Source organism: Hyperolius riggenbachi, chromosome 8, assembly GCF_040937935.1.
Source record: "Hyperolius riggenbachi isolate aHypRig1 chromosome 8, aHypRig1.pri, whole genome shotgun sequence".
NCBI lineage: Eukaryota > Metazoa > Chordata > Amphibia > Anura > Hyperoliidae > Hyperolius > Hyperolius riggenbachi.
Genome location: NC_090653.1, coordinates 266,481,004 through 266,504,670, shown reverse-complemented (window position 1 = coordinate 266,504,670; position 23,667 = coordinate 266,481,004). Strand labels below are relative to the sequence as shown.

The 23,667-nt window shown below is 47.7% G+C and overlaps 1 protein-coding gene and 1 long non-coding RNA gene across 3 annotated transcripts in view; one reads left to right on the top strand and one right to left on the bottom strand.

Annotated features, from left to right (window-relative positions):
* KCND1 (potassium voltage-gated channel subfamily D member 1) overlaps positions 1-23,667 on the bottom strand; it is a 185,777-nt gene that overhangs the window by 31,607 nt on the left and 130,503 nt on the right. The window contains exons 3-4 of the mRNA XM_068248806.1: positions 7,323-7,485; positions 1,198-1,281 (exon numbers count right to left, since the gene is read on the bottom strand). Coding sequence (XP_068104907.1) covers positions 1,198-1,281; positions 7,323-7,485 — 247 coding nt within the window. The remainder of the gene's footprint in view (positions 1-1,197; positions 1,282-7,322; positions 7,486-23,667) is intronic.
* The window catches only part of LOC137527844 (uncharacterized), an 83,273-nt gene that overhangs the window by 59,013 nt on the left and 593 nt on the right, over positions 1-23,667 (top strand). The gene's annotated exons all lie outside the window — the stretch shown is intronic.

Below are 23,667 nucleotides of genomic sequence, written 5' to 3'. Positions count from 1 at the left end.
TATCCAAACACAAAATATGTTAAAAACAATGAGTTAAAAACCGCCACTTCCTGCAGCAGCTAGCGGCTCTGCTGCATCCTCTCTGTACGGCTCCCGAGGTGTGCATGTGACCAGGTCAGGTGACACGTCGGGAGCCGGACACAGCACAGCAACAAGCAGGAATGAACCGGGACCGGCGCCCGGAGGTACTGTAAGTTGTTTGTGCTGCGCACCTCTCTGCACAACAGTAAAGTTCCGCCCCCACTTTCCCCCCAGGCCTGCCGGTTGGTTAAGACTGCCTGGTGCCTGAGATCCGGATAGTCAGGACTTTACTGTATTAGTATAAGTAAGAAGGGTTTGTTATATAATAGAAAGTGTTGGTTGATATCATATAACAACTATGTTAAAATGAAACTATAAAGCCTGGTACACTCTTTCAATTACAATTGGCCAGTCACTGACTAGCTTTACCATGTGCTATGGCAGCTTACCTACACAATCTGCTTATAGTATTCACTGTCTGTTGACCCGCATAATACATGGAAGTGGTGACATTGGTCAGTAATTGGCCAATCATAATTATAAGTCTGTAGGCTTAAGAATGATGACACATACACACATACACACATCTAGTTTTGTGGTTAGGCAATGATTGGCCAATTTTACCACTTGTGTGTGTCTTCAGAGCTTGCCTACACATACTGTTCATAGTGTTTAAAAATCTGTTGGCCCTCCTACTACATAGAATTGGTAAAATTGGTCATTTAATAATTGGCCAATCAATATTGGATTGTGTACGCACTCTGAAGGTGCCCACTAATGATCCAATGCTTTTTGTCCAGTCTTGTTATAGAATAGATAGGGCAGTCCCTTATATATTACACATCTATGTATTCACTACGTTTACAGATTTCCAACATAAATTTGGTAAGATTGGACACAAAAGATGGGATCATTAGTGGCCACCATTAAAACCTGGTACACACATCCCATATTTATTGGTCAATCAATGGCCAATTTTATATCTTCCTTTTACTGCTTTGATTGATGGAATGATCACATCTGAGGAAAATATTGTACCATTCATGGTCACCTTAGAGATTCTCAGATTGGACTGAAAAGCAGAACTCGTCTGTTTTCTGCAGACATTTCATTCCTCACTCACACTAGTGACATCACTACTAAACCCCATGACTAGAACACCCAATCAGAACTTACCTCCAGGCCACCATTTTCCTTGTAGCGCAGGAAAGCGTTAGTGGTGTTGCTCTTCGCCAATCTGATCCTGGCCAGGCGGATCTTCTGCAAATCAAACACAAGGAGCTGAATGAGGGGGGATCAGACAAATATACAGGGGGCAAGGGGTGGTGACAAAAGGAAAATCACATTGAAGGTCCTTTAGACAAGATAAATAACATTTATACAGTATAGTGCTTTTCTCCTGGCAGACTCAAATCTCCGGAGCTGCAGCCAGTAGGGCGCGCTCTATAGGCAGTAGCAGTGTTAGGGAGTCTTGCCCAATGATTCCTTACTGAATAGGTGCTGGCTTACTGAACAGAAAGAGCTGCGATTCAAGCCCTGGTTGCTTGTGTCAGAGGCAGAGCCCTTAAAGCTTTATTTTTTTTTTATGAAAGTCTATGGAGACTTTCATAGTTCCGTGGTACAGCGCAATGTGGCAGAAGTGAAGTTTTTGCCGCATCCCCAACACAGGTTCAAAACTATGTTACCCATGGTTTCTGCGTCGACTTGCGTCAGGCCCAGAAGTCATGTTAGTCTATGGCGACACATGGATTTTAAAACAATTACCGCCGCGGCGCGCATTCGCGCAGAAGCGTTTTTTACAATACGCTCCTCTGCACTTCCGCATACCCCGAAGCAGGAAGTGACCACAAGCGCACATCACTTCCTGCTTGGCTGGTGGCTAGACAGGGAACGCCGCGTACTAACAGGCCTGTTTCTGGCGGTGCGGTGGAGGCGACGCACCGTATCGCTAACACTGGTTTACAGTGTGAAACCAGCCTCAACCATTACACTATCCAACCACTTTAGAAATGCTTCAGTCCAGGAACAGAACAACATCATGTCTGTATAGAACCAGTTTGTTATTTGTGCCTGCAAATCTAATTTTATGTACATTACAGTGTTCCCATATACAGTATGTGACTCAGGGGGACAAAGAGCACCTTCCCTAGGGCATCAATATAGCCAGCAACAGCCCTGCAGCAATGTATGGGAGAATATATAAACAAGTGAAGTGGGAATGTTAGATTATTTTAAAGGGGAACTGAAGTAAGAGGTATACGGAGGCTACCATATTTATTTCCTTTTAATCAATACCAGTTGCCTGGCAGCCCTGCTGGTCTATTTCTCTGTAGTAGTATCTGAATAACACCAGAAACCAGCATGCAGCTAGTCTTGTCAGATCTGACTTTAAAGCAGGCCATACACTGGCTCGATTCGCGGCCGTTTCGACAGCAGATTCGATCCTGGGATCGAATCTGCTGCCAATCGTTCGCGGTAAACGCAGCCGCCAATCCGATTTCCTCCCGAAATCGGATCGGTCCGTCGATCGCGCCGTGCGGGAAATTACCCTCGATCGCCCGCGGGTAAAGTGCACGTCGCTAGCGGCGGCCGATCTGATCAAGTATACATTACCTGAGGCTGGCTCCCGGGCGTCTTCTCCGCGCTGCACGGCTCTGTTCCGGCTCCATCCATCCCGGCGCTTCCTGTGTCACTGCATTGACCAGGAAGTTCAAATAGAGGGCGCTCTATTTGAACTTCCTGGTCACGGAGTAACACAGGAAGCGCCGGGATGGAGCCGGAACAGAGCCGTGCAATGCGGAGAAGAGGACCCGGAGCCAGCATCAGGTAATGTATAGGGGGGGGGGGGGGGACAGGCGGCAGGAGTAGCTCAGCAGATGGTGAATCGGTTTCAGGCTGAAATCGATTCACAATCTGTTTGCAGTAAAGGCAGCCATACGATCCCTCTCTGATCAGATTCGATCAGATAGGGATCTGTCAGCTGGTCGATCTAATGGCACATCGACCAGTGTATGGCCACCTTAAAGTCTGAAACACCTGATCTGCTGCATGCTTGTTCAGGGGCTATGGTTAATAGTATTAGAGGCAGAGGATCAGCAGCCTCCAGTGGCGTAGCTAAGGAGCTGTGGGCCCCGATGCAAGTTTTACAATGGGGCCCCCAAGCACTCTATACATAGTAATTGATACGGCGCACCAAAACCTGCCAATGGCAACTACAGTGTCAGAAGTGTAAGAAGGGGATGGGGAGCAGTTGGTTAATAATTACCACTATTCAAAGTATATATAGAAGTGATTATTATGAGCACAGGACCAATAGAGAGCTAATACTGTAGTTGAGGGAGGGCCCTTCGGGGCCCCTCTGGCCCAAGGGCCCCGATGCGGTCGCTACCTCTGCACCCCCTATTGCTACGCCCCTGGCAGCCTCCATATACCTCTCACTTCAGTTCCCCTTTAAGGCGTAGCTGTAGTCAAAAAGGTGTCCCAAATGGGTACATACCTAAGTAGAGAGAAGCCTCTGTATAATCTACAGCTTCCCCGCCCCCTCATTCTCGCCCTTCCAGCGCCGCCCCCCCCCCCCCCCTTAACTTCAGCAACAAGGGCTTATTGATGGAACTTGGCCACACTGCCCAGGCGTCTCACATCTGTGCACTAGTACATAGCTGAACAGGCACAGCTTTTACCATCTGCACCTGCGTAGCAGAGCCAGATCATATTCAAGGTAAACCTAGGCAGCTGCCTAGGGCCTGGAGTGAACCTGGGGGCCTGGTGGAACCTAGCCCACACCAAATCTTACTAAAAAAGCCAGGTGATCATCAGTGGTGGGCAAAAACTGCTATCTTGCCTAGGGCCTCATTTTATCTTAATACCTCCCAACTTTTTGAGATGAGAAAGAGGGACACTTAAGCCACACCCCTGCCACACCCCCACCACACCCTTAGTCATGCATACCATAGAGATTTCATAAGAAAAATATGTTGTTTTATAATTCAACCCACACTGGTCTTTTCTATCCTGGTTCATTTTCCTTCATATTAACATTTTAAAATTAGTAATATATCAATTTAAAGGATGGGAATAAAGTTTAGAGTCAATCAAACACATTTTTTTAGTAGAGAAATATGTATATACGTACATAGAAAGAGGGACAGGGCTCCCAAAGAGGGACTGCCCCTCCAAAAGAGGGACAGTTGTGAGCTATGCTTTTCTGTCGTGTAGTGGGGCCGCACCCAGGGCCGGCGCTACCATAGAGGCAAAAGGGGTATTTGCCCCAGGGCCCCCAAGGTGTCTCTCCACAACTTAACTGTTGCTCCCCAGTGCCCCTACACAGTCTTTGGCAGAGCCAGGGGGTTTCAGCCCATGGCTCATGGGCCCTATGGGAAAATATGGCTGCAACAAAAGGTCTCTACTGACGCTTTTTGGTTGGGGGGTATCTATTTGGGGGCCCCACGGGTTAATTTTGTCCCTGGCCGCACCCGTTTATGTACGAACTTCGGCGATCCCAGCACTGGAACGGCAATGTGGCGGGAGACAAGGGAAGCCTCTGGAGGATCTGGAGGCTTCCTTGTACCGGGTAAGTATGTGACTTTTCCGTCTATAAATCTCACAGGTTTGTTTAAAGGACACCCAAGCTGAAGGGGGGAAGCTTAGATTTACTTACCTGAGGCTTCTTCCAGCCCCTAGCAGTCTATCTGATCCCTCGCTGCAGTTCCGCTGCCCTCCAGTGTGCGCCGCTAGCCCCTCCGAAAGATGTCCGGGCACAGCAGTGGTTGCGGGCTACTGCGCATACGCAGGCGGGTCCATGCGCCTCTTTCAATTGCACTCTTATGGTCGGGAGCGTTCTGCACTTGCGCAGCTCACAAACACTCAAACTATGTAGTTGCAATACATTCCCGGCTACCGGTGCGCGATCAAGAGAGCCCAGGTAAGTAAATCTAATCTTCCCCCTTCAGCTTGGTTGTCCTTTAAAGCATTCATCTGTGACAAAACATTTTTGTAAGTATAACTTTTGTCCAATAATAGAAGACTATAAATCTCTGACAGACAGAGTCACATTTTGTGTTCCCTGGTTTGTTCGCTCTCAGTCGGGGCGGCAGCACACTTGTCTGGAGGTTATCGGGAGACTACGTCAGCGCGCGTCACGTGAGCATCAAGGGAACAGAAATCAGCCAAGGTTATCTGTCTGCACTTGACAGACCTTTCCTGGATGTTATCTGTTATCTGTACTCAGCTTTGGTCACTGACTTTCCAGTGCAGAGGTAATTAGCTGCAAGCTATTCGCATGGTGCACACAATAGGCCTGATTCACTAAGGCATCTTCAGTGACCTCCGAGGAAACCCTGGGGGAGATCATGGGCATTCAGCAAACGTGGGCTGGATTTTGTAAGAAATGTCCAATATTAGATATCAAAAGATTTTAGCTGTCACCTCTACCCAACCCTGTTTCCTCCCCCCTCCCAGAGCCGTGACAAGTTCCTCCAGCACCCAAGGCTGAGAGACCAAAGTACGCCCCTCCATCCTTCCCACCCCAGCCGTCACACACGGATTACTATTAGACAGAGGTGCCCCAGGGCCCCCGAACACCAGTTATCTGGCTTGCAGTCACTACCATGTATCCCCTTTTCTTATTTCTCTCTGCTTCAAACACAATAGGAGAATGACAGCTAAGTGAGATGTTCCTACACTGCTCCCTGAGGCTGGAGCCTCTCCAGCCTATGCCTCGGCCCTGCCCCCTCCCCTTCCCCCCTCCCCTAATACCCTTTTTCTTTTTCTCCAGCACCCCTTCCCCTCCCATACAGCCCACCCCCTCCTTACTTCCACCCCCTCCACCTCTCTCCTCTTTTTTTCTTCTTTTTTCCCCATTCTTCTTTCCTCTCTTTCACGCCCATCTAGAAACTGATTGGTACGTTTTTGCTTTTTAGACTCATGATTAATATACAATTCCTTCTGAAGAAGTGAACATTGTTTCACGAAACGCGTCGAGAATACTTCTGGGATTGTTGAATTTGTTACGCAATTTAATATATTAGCATAAGTTGGGTAGCGGAGAGGCGAAAATTTGGCCAGATTTTTTTTTTCTCTTTAATTTAATTTAAAAGACAAACAAAAATGAAGTAATTAAAAGCAACAACTGACAATGAAAAATACAGAAAATGCTAAAAATGTCATGGAAAATGTTTAAACAGCAAATGTACATTTCCACATGGTTCGCCTCCTATTGAGCATCCATACAGACCTTGAAGCAAATCTGAAGCGAAAATAACGTATTATACAATGAACTGTATGTGCTGTATGGATAATGAATAGAACATTAGTAGCAAAAAAAAGTCTCACATTTTTATTTTCAGTTATATAGCTTTTTTAAATAACATTGCATCATACTGTCACAGTTGCAGTTTTAAAACCACATTCTATCTTTAAGGCTATAAAACAAAGCAGAAATAATGACAATGTGAATTTTCCTGCAGTAGAACCTTATCTCAAGCTGTCTCTCACTGTTTCTTGGCTGTTTAACCTCCTTGGCGGTAATCCCGAGCTAGTGTCGGGGCGGAAAACCGCAGCTCAGAGCAGTAATCCCGACTTATGCTCGGGGTAGCCGCCGGAGGCTGTGTGCAGAGTAATGCGCATAGCGGGCGTTTCTACATACCTCCCAGGGGATCCTGATGTCGGACGCCATTCTCCTCCCTCTCCTCCGGGGCTCTGCTTCCTCCTGGTGAGATTGCCGGCTGTCGTCATAACGACAGCAGGCAATCTCACTTTAGAGTTGCAGCGCCACCCGGAGGATGGAGGCATAATCCATCCGGAAAGAATCATAACGCCAGGGAGTTAAGTGTTTCAGAAAATACCAGGGCTGTGGAGTCGGTCCAAATTCATCCGGCTCCGACTCCTCAGTTTATAAAAGCACCAACTCCAACTCCAGGTACTCAAAATAGCTCTGACTCAGATTCCTTAGTCTAATAATTACTGGGGCGATGGATTTGGTTCAAAAATCATCCAACTCCGAAACCCCGACTCCACCTCCTCAGCTTATGAAACCACCGACTCCAACTCCGACTCCACAGCCCTGGAAAATAGGACTGTATTGGACCCATTTGGGTCGAATAGCTCAGAGAAGCTCTTTTGCTTAGATAACAACTGAAGTTTTTTTTTAACTCTTCCTGTACTAGAAACTCTCTTTTCTTTGCTATGAATGTTCTATTTCTTATCCGTACTACACATACAGTTCTACACATACAGTTCATTATATCATAAGATTATTTTGGCATCAGGTTTGCTTGTACAGGGCGTCAGAAAGCACTACTTACTTGCTGTTGCTTCCGCTTGTCCGCTCTCTGGTTTTGATGATAAATGCGACTGAAATTCGACACAATGACCGGGACCGGCAACGCAATGACCAAGACTCCACTTAGAGAGCAAATTGAACCAAATATCTTCCCAGCTATGGTATCCGGGACCATGTCACCGTACCTGCGGAGAGGTGGGGGAGGTGCAAATATTATTCATCTGTACAGCAGACAATCATTCTCACATATCTCCTCGCTTCGTGCTCAGGAAATGTGCTTTCCTACACAGAATACATAAGGGGAACATTTATGAAAATAGGGCAGGTTGAAAATAGGAAACCATCTGCATATTATTATTTATCTGCCATGATGTAAAGTGAACCCGAGGTGAAAATAAACGGATCAGATAAACAATAGTATTTATGCTCCTACTCCTAAAAATAGCTTTTTTAGATACCCTGTGGTTTTGTGTTATATACCCGAAGTGACATGTGACATGATGAGATAGACATATGTATGTACAGTGCCTAGCGCACAAATAACTATGCTGTGTTCCTTTTTTTTCTTTCTCTGTCTGAAAGAGTTAAATATTAGGTAAGTAAGTGGCTGACTCAGTCCTGACTCAGACAGGCAGTGACTACAGCGTGACCCTCGCTGATAAGAAATTCCAACCATAAAACACTTTCCTAGCAGAAATTGGTTTCTAAGAGCAGGAAAGAGATAAAAAGGATCAATAGTTCATAGATTTTATCTCTGGCATACTTCAATGAATGTGCCATAGAGCCGCTCGCACAGGCACAGTCGGCGTCTTGCACCAGAGGGGACCCGGACCACCAGCGTGGAGCGGAGCTGCGCCGTGGGCACAGGACTGCTGCCAGGGGCTGGAGGAAGCCCCAGGTAAGTGGATTTTTTTTATTTTTGCCGTCCTCAGATGTGTCCTTTAAACATTTACAAAGTAGATTGAATGTTTTGTTGTCTCTGCTCAGTGGCTGCCCATTAAGTGTCCCTGAGTGACAATACATGAACTATTGACCTTTTCTTTTAAATACTTCTGCTCTCAGAAGTTGTATTCTGAAAGGAAAACATTTATGGTTGTAATCTGCTTATAAATGAGGTTTACTATATTGCCGACAAGGTACTGACAAGACCGAAGCTGTCACTTCCATGTTTGAAAATACAAGTAAAACAGCCTGGTTAATAATATGTTTTGCACTGTACATACACATGTTTATCTCATCATGTCACGTGTCACCTCAGGTACACTTTAAGGCTACTTGCACACCAAGACGTTGCGTTAGGTGCTACGTTAAGGTCGCATAACGTGCACCTAACGCAAGGCCTGGTGCTCTTCGATGTGGACGTCAGAGTGAGCCGCGTTGTGCAGCTCACTCTGGCGTCCGTGATGCCGTGATGCATACTCTTGGACGCATGCGGCATCACGTGGTCCCGCCGGCCAATCGCCGCACAGAGCGGCCGCACCAGGAAGTAAACACTGCACGTCACAACGTGCAGTGAATATTAATTAGCCATGTGCCGGGCCGCTCTCCGCTCCTCCCCAACATGACTGAGCATGTGCAAACAGTCTAATGCGGCTTAAGCCGCTGTAACGCTATGGTATGCTGCACTTTCGGCAGAACGTGCAGCGTTACATGTAACGCAACGTGGGCAGTGTGAACAGCCCACTTGTGTTACATTGCTGTGCGTTGGGGGAGCGTTACAGGCTGCACTAACGTGCGCCTGTAATGTCCCTGTGTGTAAGCAGCCTAAAGGACACCCGAAGCGAAAATAAACTAAAGAAATAAACTATTGTATCTATCTTTCTTCTCCTAAAAATTACTTTTTAAGATATTCTACAGTTTTATTTTATGTTTAAATCTACTTTTTAAGTTTTAACTGTTTTATTGTTTTTTTCTCAATGACACTTTTATTGAAATATGCCAGAGCTAAAATCTATGACCTATTGACTCTTTATCTCTTTCCTACTCTCAGAAGCCAATTTCTGCTAGGAAAGTGGTTTTTAGTTGTAATTTCTTATCAGTGAGGACTGGGTCAGCCACTTCCATACCTGATATTTAACTCTTTCAGGCAGAGAAAGAAAAAAAGCAACACAGCATAGTTATTTGTGTGCTAGGCACTGTACATACCCATGTCTATCTCATGTCACACGTCACTTCGGGTAGCCTTTAAAACATGAATGCAAATGCTTTACAATTGGAAAAAAAAATGTTTTCCATTTCCTTTTCTGCAAAGTGCAGAAAATGGCTAATATTCCACCTGCCCTGCTTTTCTAAATGTTCTGCATTATTTTTCTTGCATATTAATGTGTCATTGTTGTGCCCACAAGTAAAACAGTTGTGCTTTTGGCTGAAGCAGATCTCATGAGGATTTGGTTAGAGGATTCACCTGACACAACCAGTTCTTTGAGTTTCCACTTTTTTCGAAAAAAAAACGTCTTATCCAAGCTGGATACACACCTTGCAGGGACTACAAAGCAATCCTTTGAGGATTGCATCAAAAATAGCAGATGGTAACAAATTCAGCAGTATCGGGTGCTGTCACTAACGGGCCTCTGTATTCCTGTGGCTGGTTAGCGTTCCTTATTTGGAAGTCAGGCCACTCCCCTTTTCTGCCTTGCCACACCTCCTGCCCTGGCCATAACGGCCTCTTATCCCCTCTAATCACATCACAGCCTGGCCTAGTTGTTGACTTTGTTGCCATATACAACTATGGGGACTTTCCAGGGCACAGAACAGCATGCAATGCAACCTTACTGCTTGTTAATGGAAGATGTAGTTGTTTTAAACTTAAAGGGAACCTGAAGCGAGTAAAATTATTTAAAATAAACACATGACGTAGCTGCAAATGAATATTACATACTAACCTTACCATCAGTTCCTCTCAGAAGCTCACCATTTTCTTCTTACAGTGATCCCTTCCAGTTCTGACAATATTTTGTCAGAACTGAAATATATCAGTTGCTGTCAATTATATATCAGCAGCTGTCAGCTACAACTGAATGTGCAAGGTAATATCCATGTTTCCCTATGGCTCAAGTGGGCGATATTACAGTTAAACAGTGTGCTGACCAGGAAGCTGTTATGGGGTAATGGCCATTTTTAAAATGGAGGATGGAGCATTCCATTGATCACAGTGGACAAATGGGACGCAGGAGAGGAGAAAGAGATTGAGAAGTAGACCACACAGTAGGTAAGTATGACCTGTGTATGGTTATTTTGACTTTTTATTTTCAGTTCAGGGAACCTGAAGTGAGAGGGATATGGAGGCTCCCATGTTTATTTCCTTTTAAACAATACCAGTTGCCTGGCAGCCCTGCTGGTCTATTTTGCTGCAGTAGTGTCTGAATAACACCAGAAACAAGCATGCAGCTAATCTTGTCAGATCTGACAAATAATGTCAGAGACACCTGATCTGCTGCAAGCTTGTTCAGGGTCTATGGCTAAAAGTATTAGAGGCAGAGGATCAGCAGGACAGCCAATCAACTGGTATTTCTTGAAGTGTACCCAGCGGGGGTGGGGGGGGGGGGGGGGGGGCGGGGGGGGGGGTTGGGCAGGTGGAACACAGTGGCATGTTCCCTGCTGCAGGATATGCCTCTGAGTCCATCCCCCCCCCCCCCCCCCGCCGCTCTCAGCCCCCTCCCCTCCCGGCCGTGCTATCACCACCACCCCATCCCATCCCCCAGAGATTACCGACAAGCAATTGTCGCTATTCCGGAGGGAAAGGAAGGAGAGGTATTGCCTGCTGTAATGCAGGCTTTCCCCAGCTGCCATTAGGCGGCTCTATCTCTCCCTGGCCTCTCCCCCTGCCGCTCCCCCTCCTCCCTGCACAGTGCTTGTCAGAGCAGCTCTTTTTCCTGCATCGTGACCCCAGGGGTCACAAAACCAAAAGTGGAAGATTGCAGGCCAACGGAGCACCGGAGAGCAGTGGGAATTGTGCCTACCTGATCTGCCCAGCCCCCCGGATCAGGTAGCATTGTTCATTTTAATTGAGATCCCCACCTTGGGTTTGCTTTAAAAGAAAATAAATATGGCAGCCTACATATCCCTCTCACTTCAGTTGTCCTCCAAGGGGATGGCAACCCTGGTGAATGTAGAGGAGTAATCTATGTAAGCAAGAGTATTACAGATGAACAGAAGATGGATTTTGAAAAAAAAAGGATGCTGGATCTTAATTATTATAATAGTACTGTATATTCTGGCGCATAAGACTACTTTTTTAGCCCTTGAAAAACTTCTAAAAAGTCAGGGTCGTCTTATACGCCGGGTGTCGTTGTTGCCGGGTGATACGCCCTATCCTGTTACTTACTGCCTCTCAGATCTCGCTGCTGAGGACTGCAAGCGCACATGTGCGAGATCTGAGAGGCAGAGAAGGCGCTAAATAGAATACAAGGGTGGGCCAGAAGGGTGAATGAGGCGTGGTTTATGGGCACAGCGCAATCTGTTCTTCCATACCGCTCTGATAAACAGGGAGACAAAGAGTGCTGACCAGTCCATTTAAGGAGAGGGAGAGTTGACCAATCCAACCAGTCAATCGCCTATATAATGTTATATACTGGGTGCCACATACAGTGAACGATTGCGTTCACGTTTTTAAGAATAAATACATTGTATTTATTCTTTTCCCAGATGAAAGAGTTCACTTCCTTACTGACGTCCAAGAAGTGAAAAAACGCAATCGCTCTGAAAAAGCGCTTACAAAAGCGCTTAAGAAAACCAGCCAACGCAGAAAAATTGAAAAAAAAAAACGCTTCATAAACCGGCCAACGAGGACGGAACGCAATGTGAACAAAGCCTTAGGGTTTGTTTTTGCTTTTTCAATTTAACTCCTGTGAGTCTTAAAAAAGGCCCATTTTACTTATTGCCCTGAGGCTAAGGATACATGTATCAATTTTTCCAGCCAATTAAAATGCTAAGATCGCATCTACTGGAAATTGATTGTCCCCCAACCATGTCCGACTGACATACTTTCACTTGATTTTGGGCAGTTCATGAATCAAAAGTCTGATTGGACGTGTTGGGAAATCGGGGGGAGGGGGGACAGCGGAGGACTGAGGGGGGACCGGTGGCTACATAGCGCTGCACTGCATCAAGAGGTACAGCACGGCGCAATAGATGCTCCACAGATTTTTGCGACAGTCACAATGAGCTGGGTTGTGTAGTGTGTTCGGGATCAGTCACTATCTGACCAATTTCCAATTAGGGAGGGAGGGATTGATCTGCTTGCTATATTGTGCCATTATTGACCAGTCATTATGCCTAGCTTCAGTGTTACATTTTTCATGAAAAGTAGGACTGCAGTTCTTCCCATGACCTGTATCTGTGGGGGTGCTGTTTCTCTCCCAAGCTGGTCTTATGAATTGTCACACACTGCTGGAGAAGGTTCGGATAAAGCAATCACAAGCAATCATCTCAGCTGGTAGTAGTATAATGTGTGTGCGGGGCTTATCCCTGGGGATCTGTATTGCTTTAGGGGGACAATTTCAAAAGATTGGCTATCTAGAAGAAAGTATGGGGTGCATGGGGAGGGGGGGGGGGAGTGAATAACCAGTTTCTTCATATGAATTCTTATAGAAGAGTGAGTAAAGTCTGCTGCACTCACTAATGGTGGCCATGCATAATGCTAGGTATACACTATGAGATTTAGGGCGTGTTCACACTAACGGCAGGCGGCGTTGGGGTGGCCGGAAGCCGTGTTGTCCTGTGACGTCTCGTTCGCCGGCGGTCCGGCAGAGGTACGGCGATCGTCGGCTTCCTGTTGCGATCGGCGTTTCTCGTCCCCGCAAGGGGACATGAAGCCGCCGCGGCTAGGCGACCCTGGACGTCGCATGCGGCTTCTAGGGCTGGACGAAATGACGAGCTAATCGGGATCGGAACGCCGCATTTGTGTAATCGCCGGTAACCGCATGATGCTAAACGATCCCATTCACTTGAATGGGAGTGTTTAGCTGACGAGTCCCGAATGCTTGGGAGCGTTTAGCTGACGAGTCCCGAACGCTTGGCGGTAAATGCCGCCAAGCGTCCGTGTGAACCAGCCCTTACTGTCAGATCGATTATTTCCAACATGTCCGATCTGATTTCCAATTATTTTCAGATTGATTTCCGACTGTTTTCCGTTCGCTCCTATCGGAAAATGATCGATCGGAAATCAGATCGAACATGTTGGAAATAATCGATCTGCCAGAAAATCTCATAGAACACAGCATAGTTATTTGTGTGCTAGGCACTGTACATACACATGTCTATCTCATCATGTCACATGTCAGTTCGGGTATCCTTTAAAGAGACTCCGTAACAAAAATTGCATCCTGTTTTTTATCATCCTACAAGTTCAAAAAGCTATTCTAATGTGTTCTGGCGTACTGCAGCACTTTGCACTATCACAGTCTCTGTAATAAATCAACTTATCTCTCTCTTGTCAGACTTGTCAGCCTGTGTCTGGAAGGCTGCCAAGTTCTTCAGTGTTGTGGTTCTGCTATGAACTCCCCCTTCCAGGCCCCTCTATGCACACTGCCTGTGTGTTATTTAGATTAGAGCAGCTTCTCTCTTCTCTCTTATCTTGTACAAGCTGGATAAATCGTCCTCTGAGCTGGCTGGGCTTTCACATACTGAAGAATTACAGACAAGGGCAAAGCTGTTTGCAGGAAGAAAAGAGCAGCCTGAAACTTCAGTGCATGAGAGATGCAGGGGGAAAGAAACACACAAATGATCTCTTGAGATTCAAAAGGAAGGCTGTATACAGCCTGCTTGTGTATGGATGTATTTTCTATGTGTGGACATACTGTACATCAACCTACTTCCTGTTTCGGTGGCCATTTTGTTTGTTTATAAACAAACTTTTTAAAACTGTTTTTAACCACTTTTAATGCGGCGGGGAGCGGCAAAATTGTGACAGAGGGTAATAGGAGATGTCCCCTAACGCACTGGTATGTTTACTTTTGTGTGATTTTAACAATACAGATTCTCTTTAAGGCCTGGTCCCCACACTCCCACGATGTTTTGCACGGTTTGCAGCAATGTGATGTGACTCGCGAGGACAGAAAAAAAAGCATCAGAAATGCATAGACTGTACTGTCTGATGTTCCCACCCATGTGTTGCGATTCAGCGCAGGATGGCACATGGATGGCAACGAAAATACACTTACTAGTTTTCCATTTCTTGTAATGAAAGTAATCACAATCGCATTGTCGAAAAATCAGTGTGTTGCGTCAGCACTTCTGTTTCTCGATTTGTTCTTAAGGAGAAGGGCCCTAAGGCCCGGTTCACATTAGCGTTTTTTTGCGGAACGTAACCGGAACGTATACTGTACAAACGGAACAGGTGTGAAAGGATCCAATGTTAACCTATGGATCCATTCACATGCGTCCGTTGGTACGGATACGTTCCGTATGTTCCATACATTCCGGTCCCCAGATCGAAAAATTGCTGCAGGCCCTAATTTTCTGGTCCGTTCTGCCCAGCGGAATGGAACTGGACAAAAAATTCTGCAGCATTGGGGCAATGGAAAACGGAACGTTTCTTCACACTAGTGAAGAAACGGACAGTTCCACGGGGGATGGGGGGATGTGGCGACGCAAACCTGAGCGGAGGGTGAGGGAGGGTGCAGCATCTGGGCGGGTAGGTGAGCGAGGGTAACCGGGCCTTAAATACATACCTAAAGGCCGGCGGTGGAGGCTTCCGTCTTCTTTCGCGTACCGTGATTAGTCACATGACACGCTGTGTAATCACAGTGCAAGAAGAGGAAGCCGCTGCCATTAGGTATGTATTTGCTGGAAAACGGAGTGAACAATCTGTTTGCCAGTGTGCACAGAGCCACCTGTTTGGCTCAAAAATGCAATGTGAACACGGCCTAAGGCCTGTTTTCCATCAGTTAGCATTTGCGATCAGTTAGCGATCAGAATCACATTGCAAAACGCTACAAGTGGAAAAGAGCCCAAAAGAGAAGAAGTGTTTATCTAACTAACTCTGTATACAAGACACAGAACATTTATATCATGCTTTTCTCCTGGCAGACTCAAAGCACCAGAGCTGCAGCCACTAGGGCACGCTCTATAGGCAGTAGCAGTGTTAGGGAGTCTTGCCCAAGGTCTCCTACTGAATAGATGCAGGCTTACTGAATAGGAAGAGCTGAGATTCGAACCCAGGTCTGTGTCAGAGGCAGAGGCAGAGCCCTTTACCAGTACACTATCCAGCCACTTTATTATTATACAGTATAGACATTATACAGTATACTGTGTATAACTTGTACCTGAAGATACAAATGCAAGTTATTATTATTATTATTATTATTTAGTATTTATATAGCGCCAACATATTACGCAGCGCTGTACAGTGTATATATAGATATATCTTGTCACTAACTGTCCCTCAAAGGAGCTCACAATCTAATCCCTACCATTGCCATATGTCTATATTATGTAGTGAACGTACTGTAGTCTAGGGCCAATTTTTAGGGGGAGCCAATTAACTTATCCGTATGTTTTTTTTTTGGGAATGTGGGAGGAAACCGGAGTGCCCGGAGGAAACCCACGCAGACAAGGAGAGAACATACAAACTCTTTGCAGATAGTGCCCTGGCTGGGATTCGAACCAGGGACCCAGCGCTGCAAGGCGAGAGAGCTAACCACTACGCCACCGTGCTGCCAACTTGTCCAAGTTGAGACAAACACTAAATGGCAGCTCAGTAGAATAGCTTACATACTAAAACATTGTATCTTTAATTAAATCCATTAAGGGCTCTTTCACATCAGACAACGCGAACAGGAGCCGTTCTCCTGCACGCGTTGTCTGCCTGCGGCGTGTCGTCGGGTATCTGCGGTGCGACGCACTCAGCGGCGGTAGCTGGTAATTAAACCCGACGGAAAACGCCGGCTCGCGGGTGCGTTGGAGGAAAAACTGCGCCCGGGTGCGTCGGAACCGCAACGCATCGAAACGCAGCGTCGAGTGTGAAAGGTAAAATGAAAGTCTATGGACTTTCATCTTACCTTGGTTAACGCAAACGGCTTCCGTTTGCGTTAACGCAGAAAGTCTGCCCTAATGTGAAAGAGCCCTAAGAGGACATCATAAAAAAACAGAAGCAACTGCACCCTGTGGGGTACTCTAAAAAGCAAGACAATCCATAATAATAATAATAATAATAATAGAGGTGATTTGAGCTGCGTAACTTTCTACCACGTAAACAGGTCCCAGGAGGATTATGAGATAATACTGTAAAGTTCTAAAGTGTATCAGCTAGAGAAAACAACTTTAACAGAGTGCTTCCTGATGCGTTTCATGACCAAAGGCCACTTCCTCAGAGGGTTTTGTTGTGAGCTCTGTTAAAAGGAGTCTGGAGCCCTAAAGTGAGAAAAGTTTATGTACAAATATGAATAGGTACAGTAGAATCATGGTTATCGGGACTCTACCCACTGGCAGTCTCAACCAACTGCTAGGGAATGGGACTACCCACCGGCAGTCTCAACCAACTGCTAGGGAATGGGGAAGCCATGGGGTTGTGCCTCTCTAATTATGTAGAGCACAGCAGTTGTGTTTGTTGCCAGGTCACTCTTCCAGTAGCTTGTCAGTTCACATATTGCTGAAGCCTAGCCTGCAAAAGGTTTACAATCTATCTTGAGTGATTATTTCGGGTGACCTAAGTTGCAAGTGTGCATGGGCCTATACTGATAGTAAACTAGTTGCAGCGCAAGCTAATTTCATTTGAACAAATTGTCTGAATCATTCCTCATTGCTTCTTCAGTGATAAGTTGACTGCATACACTCATGACTGCGCCTCTATTCATGCGCTGATAGCATCTGCATAATGAGTACAAGAACAGACTGCTGCAGACTCTTTTTTGTAATGTAAACAGGAGATAAGGTTGTATTTTGATGATCAAAAATTGATGCCCAGTTTGGCTGGTGGTGATTGCTGTGGGCGACAGCTTAATGCTGGGAATACACCATGAGTTTTTTTTGGCAGATAGATGGCTCGATACATCATTTCCAACCAGTCCCATCTGATTTCAATTGTGTTTCTGATCGATTTTCTCATAGAAGTGAATGGAAATCGATCAGAATAACGATCGGAAAAAAACTCCTCTTGTATTCCCAGTATAAGATGGCTATAGAGGTGCGTTGTTCAGCTACAGCCAAGCACCTCTCTCTGTTCTATGGAGAGGGGAGGGTTGCTATTTGCTAATAGGCAACCACAATAGCAAGCATGTGGAGAATTCTGTCTCCACAGATATGAAGCCTTCTTCTGGGTCTGGCGGGTGACACTCCAACAGAAAACAAAACAAAAAAGGGCCACTAGATATAGTATCACAGGGGATACCCCTAATGGGGGGATGACTAATACAAAAAGGGGGAGGCACCCCCAAGTGCAAAGGACAGGATGTATATAAATACATAAACAGTCTTACCTCAGAATGGAGGTGTAAAGGATACCAGATGAGAAACAGGAAGAGCAGACATATACTGTCGCTCCCCCCTTTTCCTCTCTGGGCAGGCGCTGCGTCCTACAGTGCGCTCCCGTGGCCGGGTGGGCACTGCTGATGCGTCTGACATAGTGATGTCACACTCATGGGCAGTGCGCACTGCAGGTCGCACACAGCCAGCGCCTGAGCAGTAATGCCCGACTCCGGCAACCCGGAATAGGCTGCTGGAGGATGGCTCACCATCCTGGTACCCACCACCCACCTCCTGAACCTATGACCACAAGTCCACTGGGCACGTAAGAACTGGACACGACTTTGTATGTATGGCTATTTGATTGTACACAGCAACGCTGAACCGCTATGTAGCACTGTCACTTTTGTGGTAATAAACCAATTGGATGGAAGGTGCACGTTCTGGATTTTTTGCAACTACTACCTATGGGACTGTTTTTTCTTTACAATAGCGGAGCACACATTCAGCCACAGTGCTAAACGGTGTCTGCCATTACATAGGTCATTTTTTATCGATGCCAGTGTGAACCTAGCCATAGCTCACAGAAAACATTGACTATGGGATGTGCCACACAGTGAACTGTTATCTTGTTGACACACAAACTTTTTCATTATTGACCTGAAGAAGCAGGCAAGTCCTGCAAAACACGTTGTCTTAATGGGTGGCCAATAAACCTTTTCTTAAACCTCCTTTCTGAGGTAAGACTATTTATTCATTTGTATACATCCTGTCCTTTGCACTTTGGGGCACCTCCTCCCACCTCATATTAGCCAGGTACGGCGTCATGGGACTTCTGTACTGGCAGAAGATATTTCACCACGCACAATGACAAACGGCCGCTGCAGGCGACAATGTGTAATGATTCTGCCGCTGTAGAAGAGAAGCAAAATCCATAAATACATTGCATTATTGATCAGAGAATTGTTTTATGTTATTATAAGCATGGTTAAGCATTAGTACATAAACACTTTAATGTGGATGGCAGGAAGTCTGCTGCGCGGACCCCTTCTGCTGCATGCTTTGTCCCCGAATCCCTCCTGCCTCTCCTTCCCCCTTCTCTCTGCATAGGACAGCACATGCTACTCTGCTGAGCCACAGGGGCGTTGCTAGGATCCAAAGAGTTCGGGGGCACTTGGGCATCCAGCTGAAAAATAGGTGTGGCCATGCACAGCAGTGTGGGTGTTGTCATGGGTGGAGCCAAATTTACATGACCAGTGGTCTTAGTAGGCCAGCCCAGCAAAATGTTGGATGAAGCTCTAATATGTCCACATAGAGGCACCATAGCACCCAGCATACCCCCATGGTGTCATGCATGCATGCTATGGTACCTCTATGGGGCACGTTGGGTGCTGTAATGCCATGCTGGGTGCTGTGGTGCCCATTTTGGGTACTGTGTGGTGCCATGCTGGGTGCTGTGTAGTGCCATATTGGGTACTGTGTAGTGCCATGCTGGGTGCTGCTGTGGTGTTTCTGTAGGGCATGCTGGGTACTGTGTAGTGCCATGCTGGGTGCTGTGGTGCCATTTTGGGTACTGTGTAGTGCCATGCTGGGTGCTGTGGTGTTTCTGTAGGGCAGTGCTGTCCAACTTCATGGGCATGGAGGGCCAATTTTTTTTTCAGACCCCATGGTGGAGGGCCGAAGGTTCTTGCTAGAGCCGAAAATAGGTGTGGCCATGCACAGCAGTGTGGGTGTTGTCATGGGTGGAGCCAAATTTACATGACCAGTGGTCTTAGTAGGCCAGCCCAGCAAAATGTTGGATGAAGCTCTAATATGTCCACATAGAGGCACCATAGCACCCAGCATACCCCCATGGTGTCATGCATGCATGCTATGGTACCTCTATGGGGCACGTGGGTGCTGTAATGCCATGCTGGGTGCTGTGGTGCCATTTTGGGTACTGTGTGGTGCATGCTGGGTGCTGTGTAGTGCCATATTGGGTACTGTGTAGTGCCATGCTGGGGTGCTGCTGTGGTGTTTCTGTAGGGCATGCTGGGTACTGTGTAGTGCCATGCTGGGTGCTGTGGTGCCATTTTGGGTACTGTGTAGTGCCATGCTGGGTGCTGTGGTGTTTCTGTAGGGCAGTGCTGTCCAACTTCATGGGCATGGAGGGCCATTTTTTTTTTCAGACCCCATGGTGGAGGGCCGAAGGTTCTTGCTAGAGCCGCCCCGCCCCCCCCCCCCCCCCCCCCCCGGAAAAAATGCAATTAAAGGATAATTAGATTGGCAGCACTTTTCACAAAATGCAATTTAAAATAATGGTGAAGTTACGCGCGCCAGAAAACATGAGGGGTCCATTGGCCGAAAAATGGGTGTGGCCATGGACCAGAATGCAGGCGTGGCCACGGGTGGAGACAAATTTACATGAACTTAGCAATGTGGGACATTAGATTAGGACAGTGGTGGTGAACCTTTTGGAGGCCGAGTGTCCAAACTGCAACCCAAAAGTCACTTATCGCAAAGTGGCAACAGCAATTTAAACTACATACAAACGTTTTAACTCATACATGAACATTATGGAAAATCCAAGTTGAAAATAAACTGTGAAGATAAACAATTTCATCCATTCTACTCCTGAAAAATGTGGGGTTTTTTTTAGAACCTCCCAGTTTTATTTTCCGTTTTAAAAAGCTAAAAAAGTAGGTTTAATGCTATTGTCTCATGATGACGATTCAGCTTTTCCATAGTCTCACAGTTCGCAATCATGTGACCCCCAACAAGACAAATTCAGCAATCATGAGGCCCCCAACAAATCATGAGGCCCCCAACAAGACAAATTCAGCAATCATGATGCCCCCAACAAATCATGAGGCCCCCAACAAGACAAATTCAGCAATCATGAGGCCCCCAACACGACAAATTCAGCAGTCATGAGGCACATAAATAGACAGCATTTCACATAAATAAGCAGAATGCCCCTTTAATATGGTAGACACCTCTCACCTGGCTTCTAAATTCTCCTCTACTGGCTGCTGTGCCTGGCAATTGTGTTTTGGGCCGGATTGGGGATGATGTGTGGGCTGAAATGCCAGGTGACAGGTGTCCCCCCAGTTGAGGTAGTGACAGGTGTCCCCCCAGCTAGATAGTGACAGGAGCACCCCCCAGGCTAGATAGTGACAGGAGCACCCCCCCAGGGTAGATAGTGACAGGAGCACCCCCCCAGCTAGATAGTGACAGGTGCCCCCCCACTTAGATAGTGACAGGTGCCCCCCACTTAGATAGTGACAGGTGCCCCCCCCCAGCTAGATAGTGACAGGTGCCCCCCACTTAGATAGTGACAGGTGCCCCCCACTTAGATAGTGACAGGTGCCCCCCACTTAGATAGTGACAGGAGCACCCCACTTAGATAGTGACAGGAGCACCCCCCCAGCTAGATAGTGACAGGTTCCCCCCACTTAGATAGTGACAGGTGCCCCCCACTTAGATAGTGACAGGTGCCCCCCACTTAGATAGTGACAGGTGCCCCCCACTTAGTGACAGGTGCCCCCCACTTAGATAGTGACAGGTGCCCCCCCCAGCTAGATAGTGACAGGTGCCCCCCACTTAGATAGTGACAGGTGCCCCCCACTTAGATAGTGACAGGTGCCCCCCCCCAGCTAGATAGTGACAGGTGCCCCCCCCAGTTAGATAGTGTCAGGAGCCCCCCCAGCTAGTGACAGGTGCCCCCACCAGTAACGAGCCCGTTACCTCGGTGTCCCCGCTGGCCTCTCCGGTGTCCCGCTGGCCTCTCCGGTGTCCCCGCTGGCCTCTCCGGTGTCCCCGCTGACGATGCCGCTGCTGCCTCACAGATCAGACCTCACAGATCGCGGCGACTGAAGCAAGCAGAGCGCGCGCATGACACCCGCGCGGCAGAACGTCACATGCGGAAGTGACTAATGATTCACTTCTGCATGTGACGTACTCCGTGCGGGTACCATGCGCCCTCTGTTTACCTCAGTCGCCGCGATCTGTGAGGTCTGATCTGTGAGGCAGCGGCAGCGGGGGGACATAGGAGAGGCCAGCGGGGACACAGGAGGCCACAATACGAGGGAGCAGGCATGGCGCCGATAGCGCAAGCCATGCCTGCATCCCAGGGACACGAGCGGGCCGCAGCAGGTGGCCTGGCGGGCCGGATGCGGCCCGCGGGCCGCCAGTTGGACAGCACTGCTGTAGGGCATGCTGGGTACTGTGTGGTGCCATACTGGGTGCTGTGGTGTTTCTGTAGGGCATGCTGGGTACTGTGTAGTGCCATGCTGGGTGCTGTGGTGCTTCTGTAGGGCATTCTGGGTACTGTGTGGTGCCATGCTGGGTGCTGTGTAGTGCCATATGGGGTACTGTGTAGTGCCATGCTGGGTGCTGTGGTGTTTCTGTAGGGCATGCTGGGTACTGTGTAGTGCCATATTGGGTACTGTGTAGTGCCATGCTGGGTGCCATGTAGTGCCATATTGGGTACTGTGTAGTGCCATGCTGGGTGCTGTGGTGCTTCTGTAGGGCATGCTGGGTACTGTGTGGTGCCATGCTGGGTGCTGTGTAGTGCCATATGGGGTACTGTGTAGTGCCATGCTGGGTGCTGTGGTGCTTCTGTAGGGCATGCTGGGTACTGTGTGGTGCCATGCTGGGTGCTGTGTAGTGCCATATGGGGTACTGTGTAGTGCCATGCTGGGTGCTGTGGTGTTTCTGTAGGGCATGCTGGGTACTGTGTAGTGCCATATTGGGTACTGTGTAGTGCCATGCTGGGTGCCATGTAGTGCCATATTGGGTACTGTGTAGTGCCATGGTGCTTCTGTAGGGCATGCTGGGTACTGTGTGGTGCCATGCTGGGTGCTGTGTAGTGCCATATGGGGTACTGTGTAGTGCCATGCTGGGTGCTGTGGTGCTTCTGTAGGGCATGCTGGGTACTGTGTGGTGCCATGCTGGGTGCTGTGGTGCCTCTACTCTGTCTGGGGGACATCTGGGGCACCCCAGAATAGATCCGGGGAACGTGCCACTGATCTTTGGGGCTAGCAACGCCCCTGTGTACATGGCTGTCACTGCCTTGGCTGCAGACTGTCAGCTCAGGCTGAAAGAATAATTAAAAAAGACACTATTTCAGCTGACATCAGCCATGTCTCTGTGTGAAGGTATTTTTTTTTTCAAGATAGGACTGCAGTAATACCCGTAACCAGTATCTGTAGGGGCGCTGTTTCTCTCTCAAGCTGCATGTCGGTCCGAAAAAAATCCATCCGTTGCCGCACCATTCATTATTCAGTAAGTAAAGTGTACCTGTAGCCATCGGCAGTGTAAGCAGCTGACCCACTTCACTAGCAACAAATTAGGCCTCATTCACACGGGCGTATTCCTGGAGGTTTGCAGCTGTTTTAAACGACCAGGAAATTTCCTGAAAATATTACTTGTAAAAATCTATGGCATACGTGTAACTGTCCCGATTTGGCCAGGACTAGGACTGTCTCGGGTTGGGAGGTATGCAGAGCAGGATCATCCCTCAGGCAACCTAGGCAGGTGCCTGGGGCCTAGCGGGTGTGGGGGGGGCCCTCCTGCCACCTTCTCTGTCTGACCTCCCTCTCCACTTCAGCTTACCAAAAGGACCACATGGCAACTCTACTACCTTGCCTATATAGCAGAGTATAGGCGCAGCATTATCTGTGCTTATCTCACCCCCTCCAAGCTCCAGCGCTGTCCATCCATCCGTTGCAGCTCACCGCTCGCTCTACTTCCTGGTTCTCCTCCTGCATTGCTTGATTAGGAGAGAGAGATGCTGGGCAGAGAGCGAGCAGTAAGCTGTAGTGGATGGATGGGCCCATAAAACGCCAAGAAAGTTTTATGGGGGAGGGAGGGGGGAACCACTAGACAGCAAGGAAGCCATATTGGGGGGGGGGGGGGGTTCTACTAGATACCAGTGCAGTTATATGAGGTAGGGAGGACCACCAGACACCAGGGAACTGTAGGGG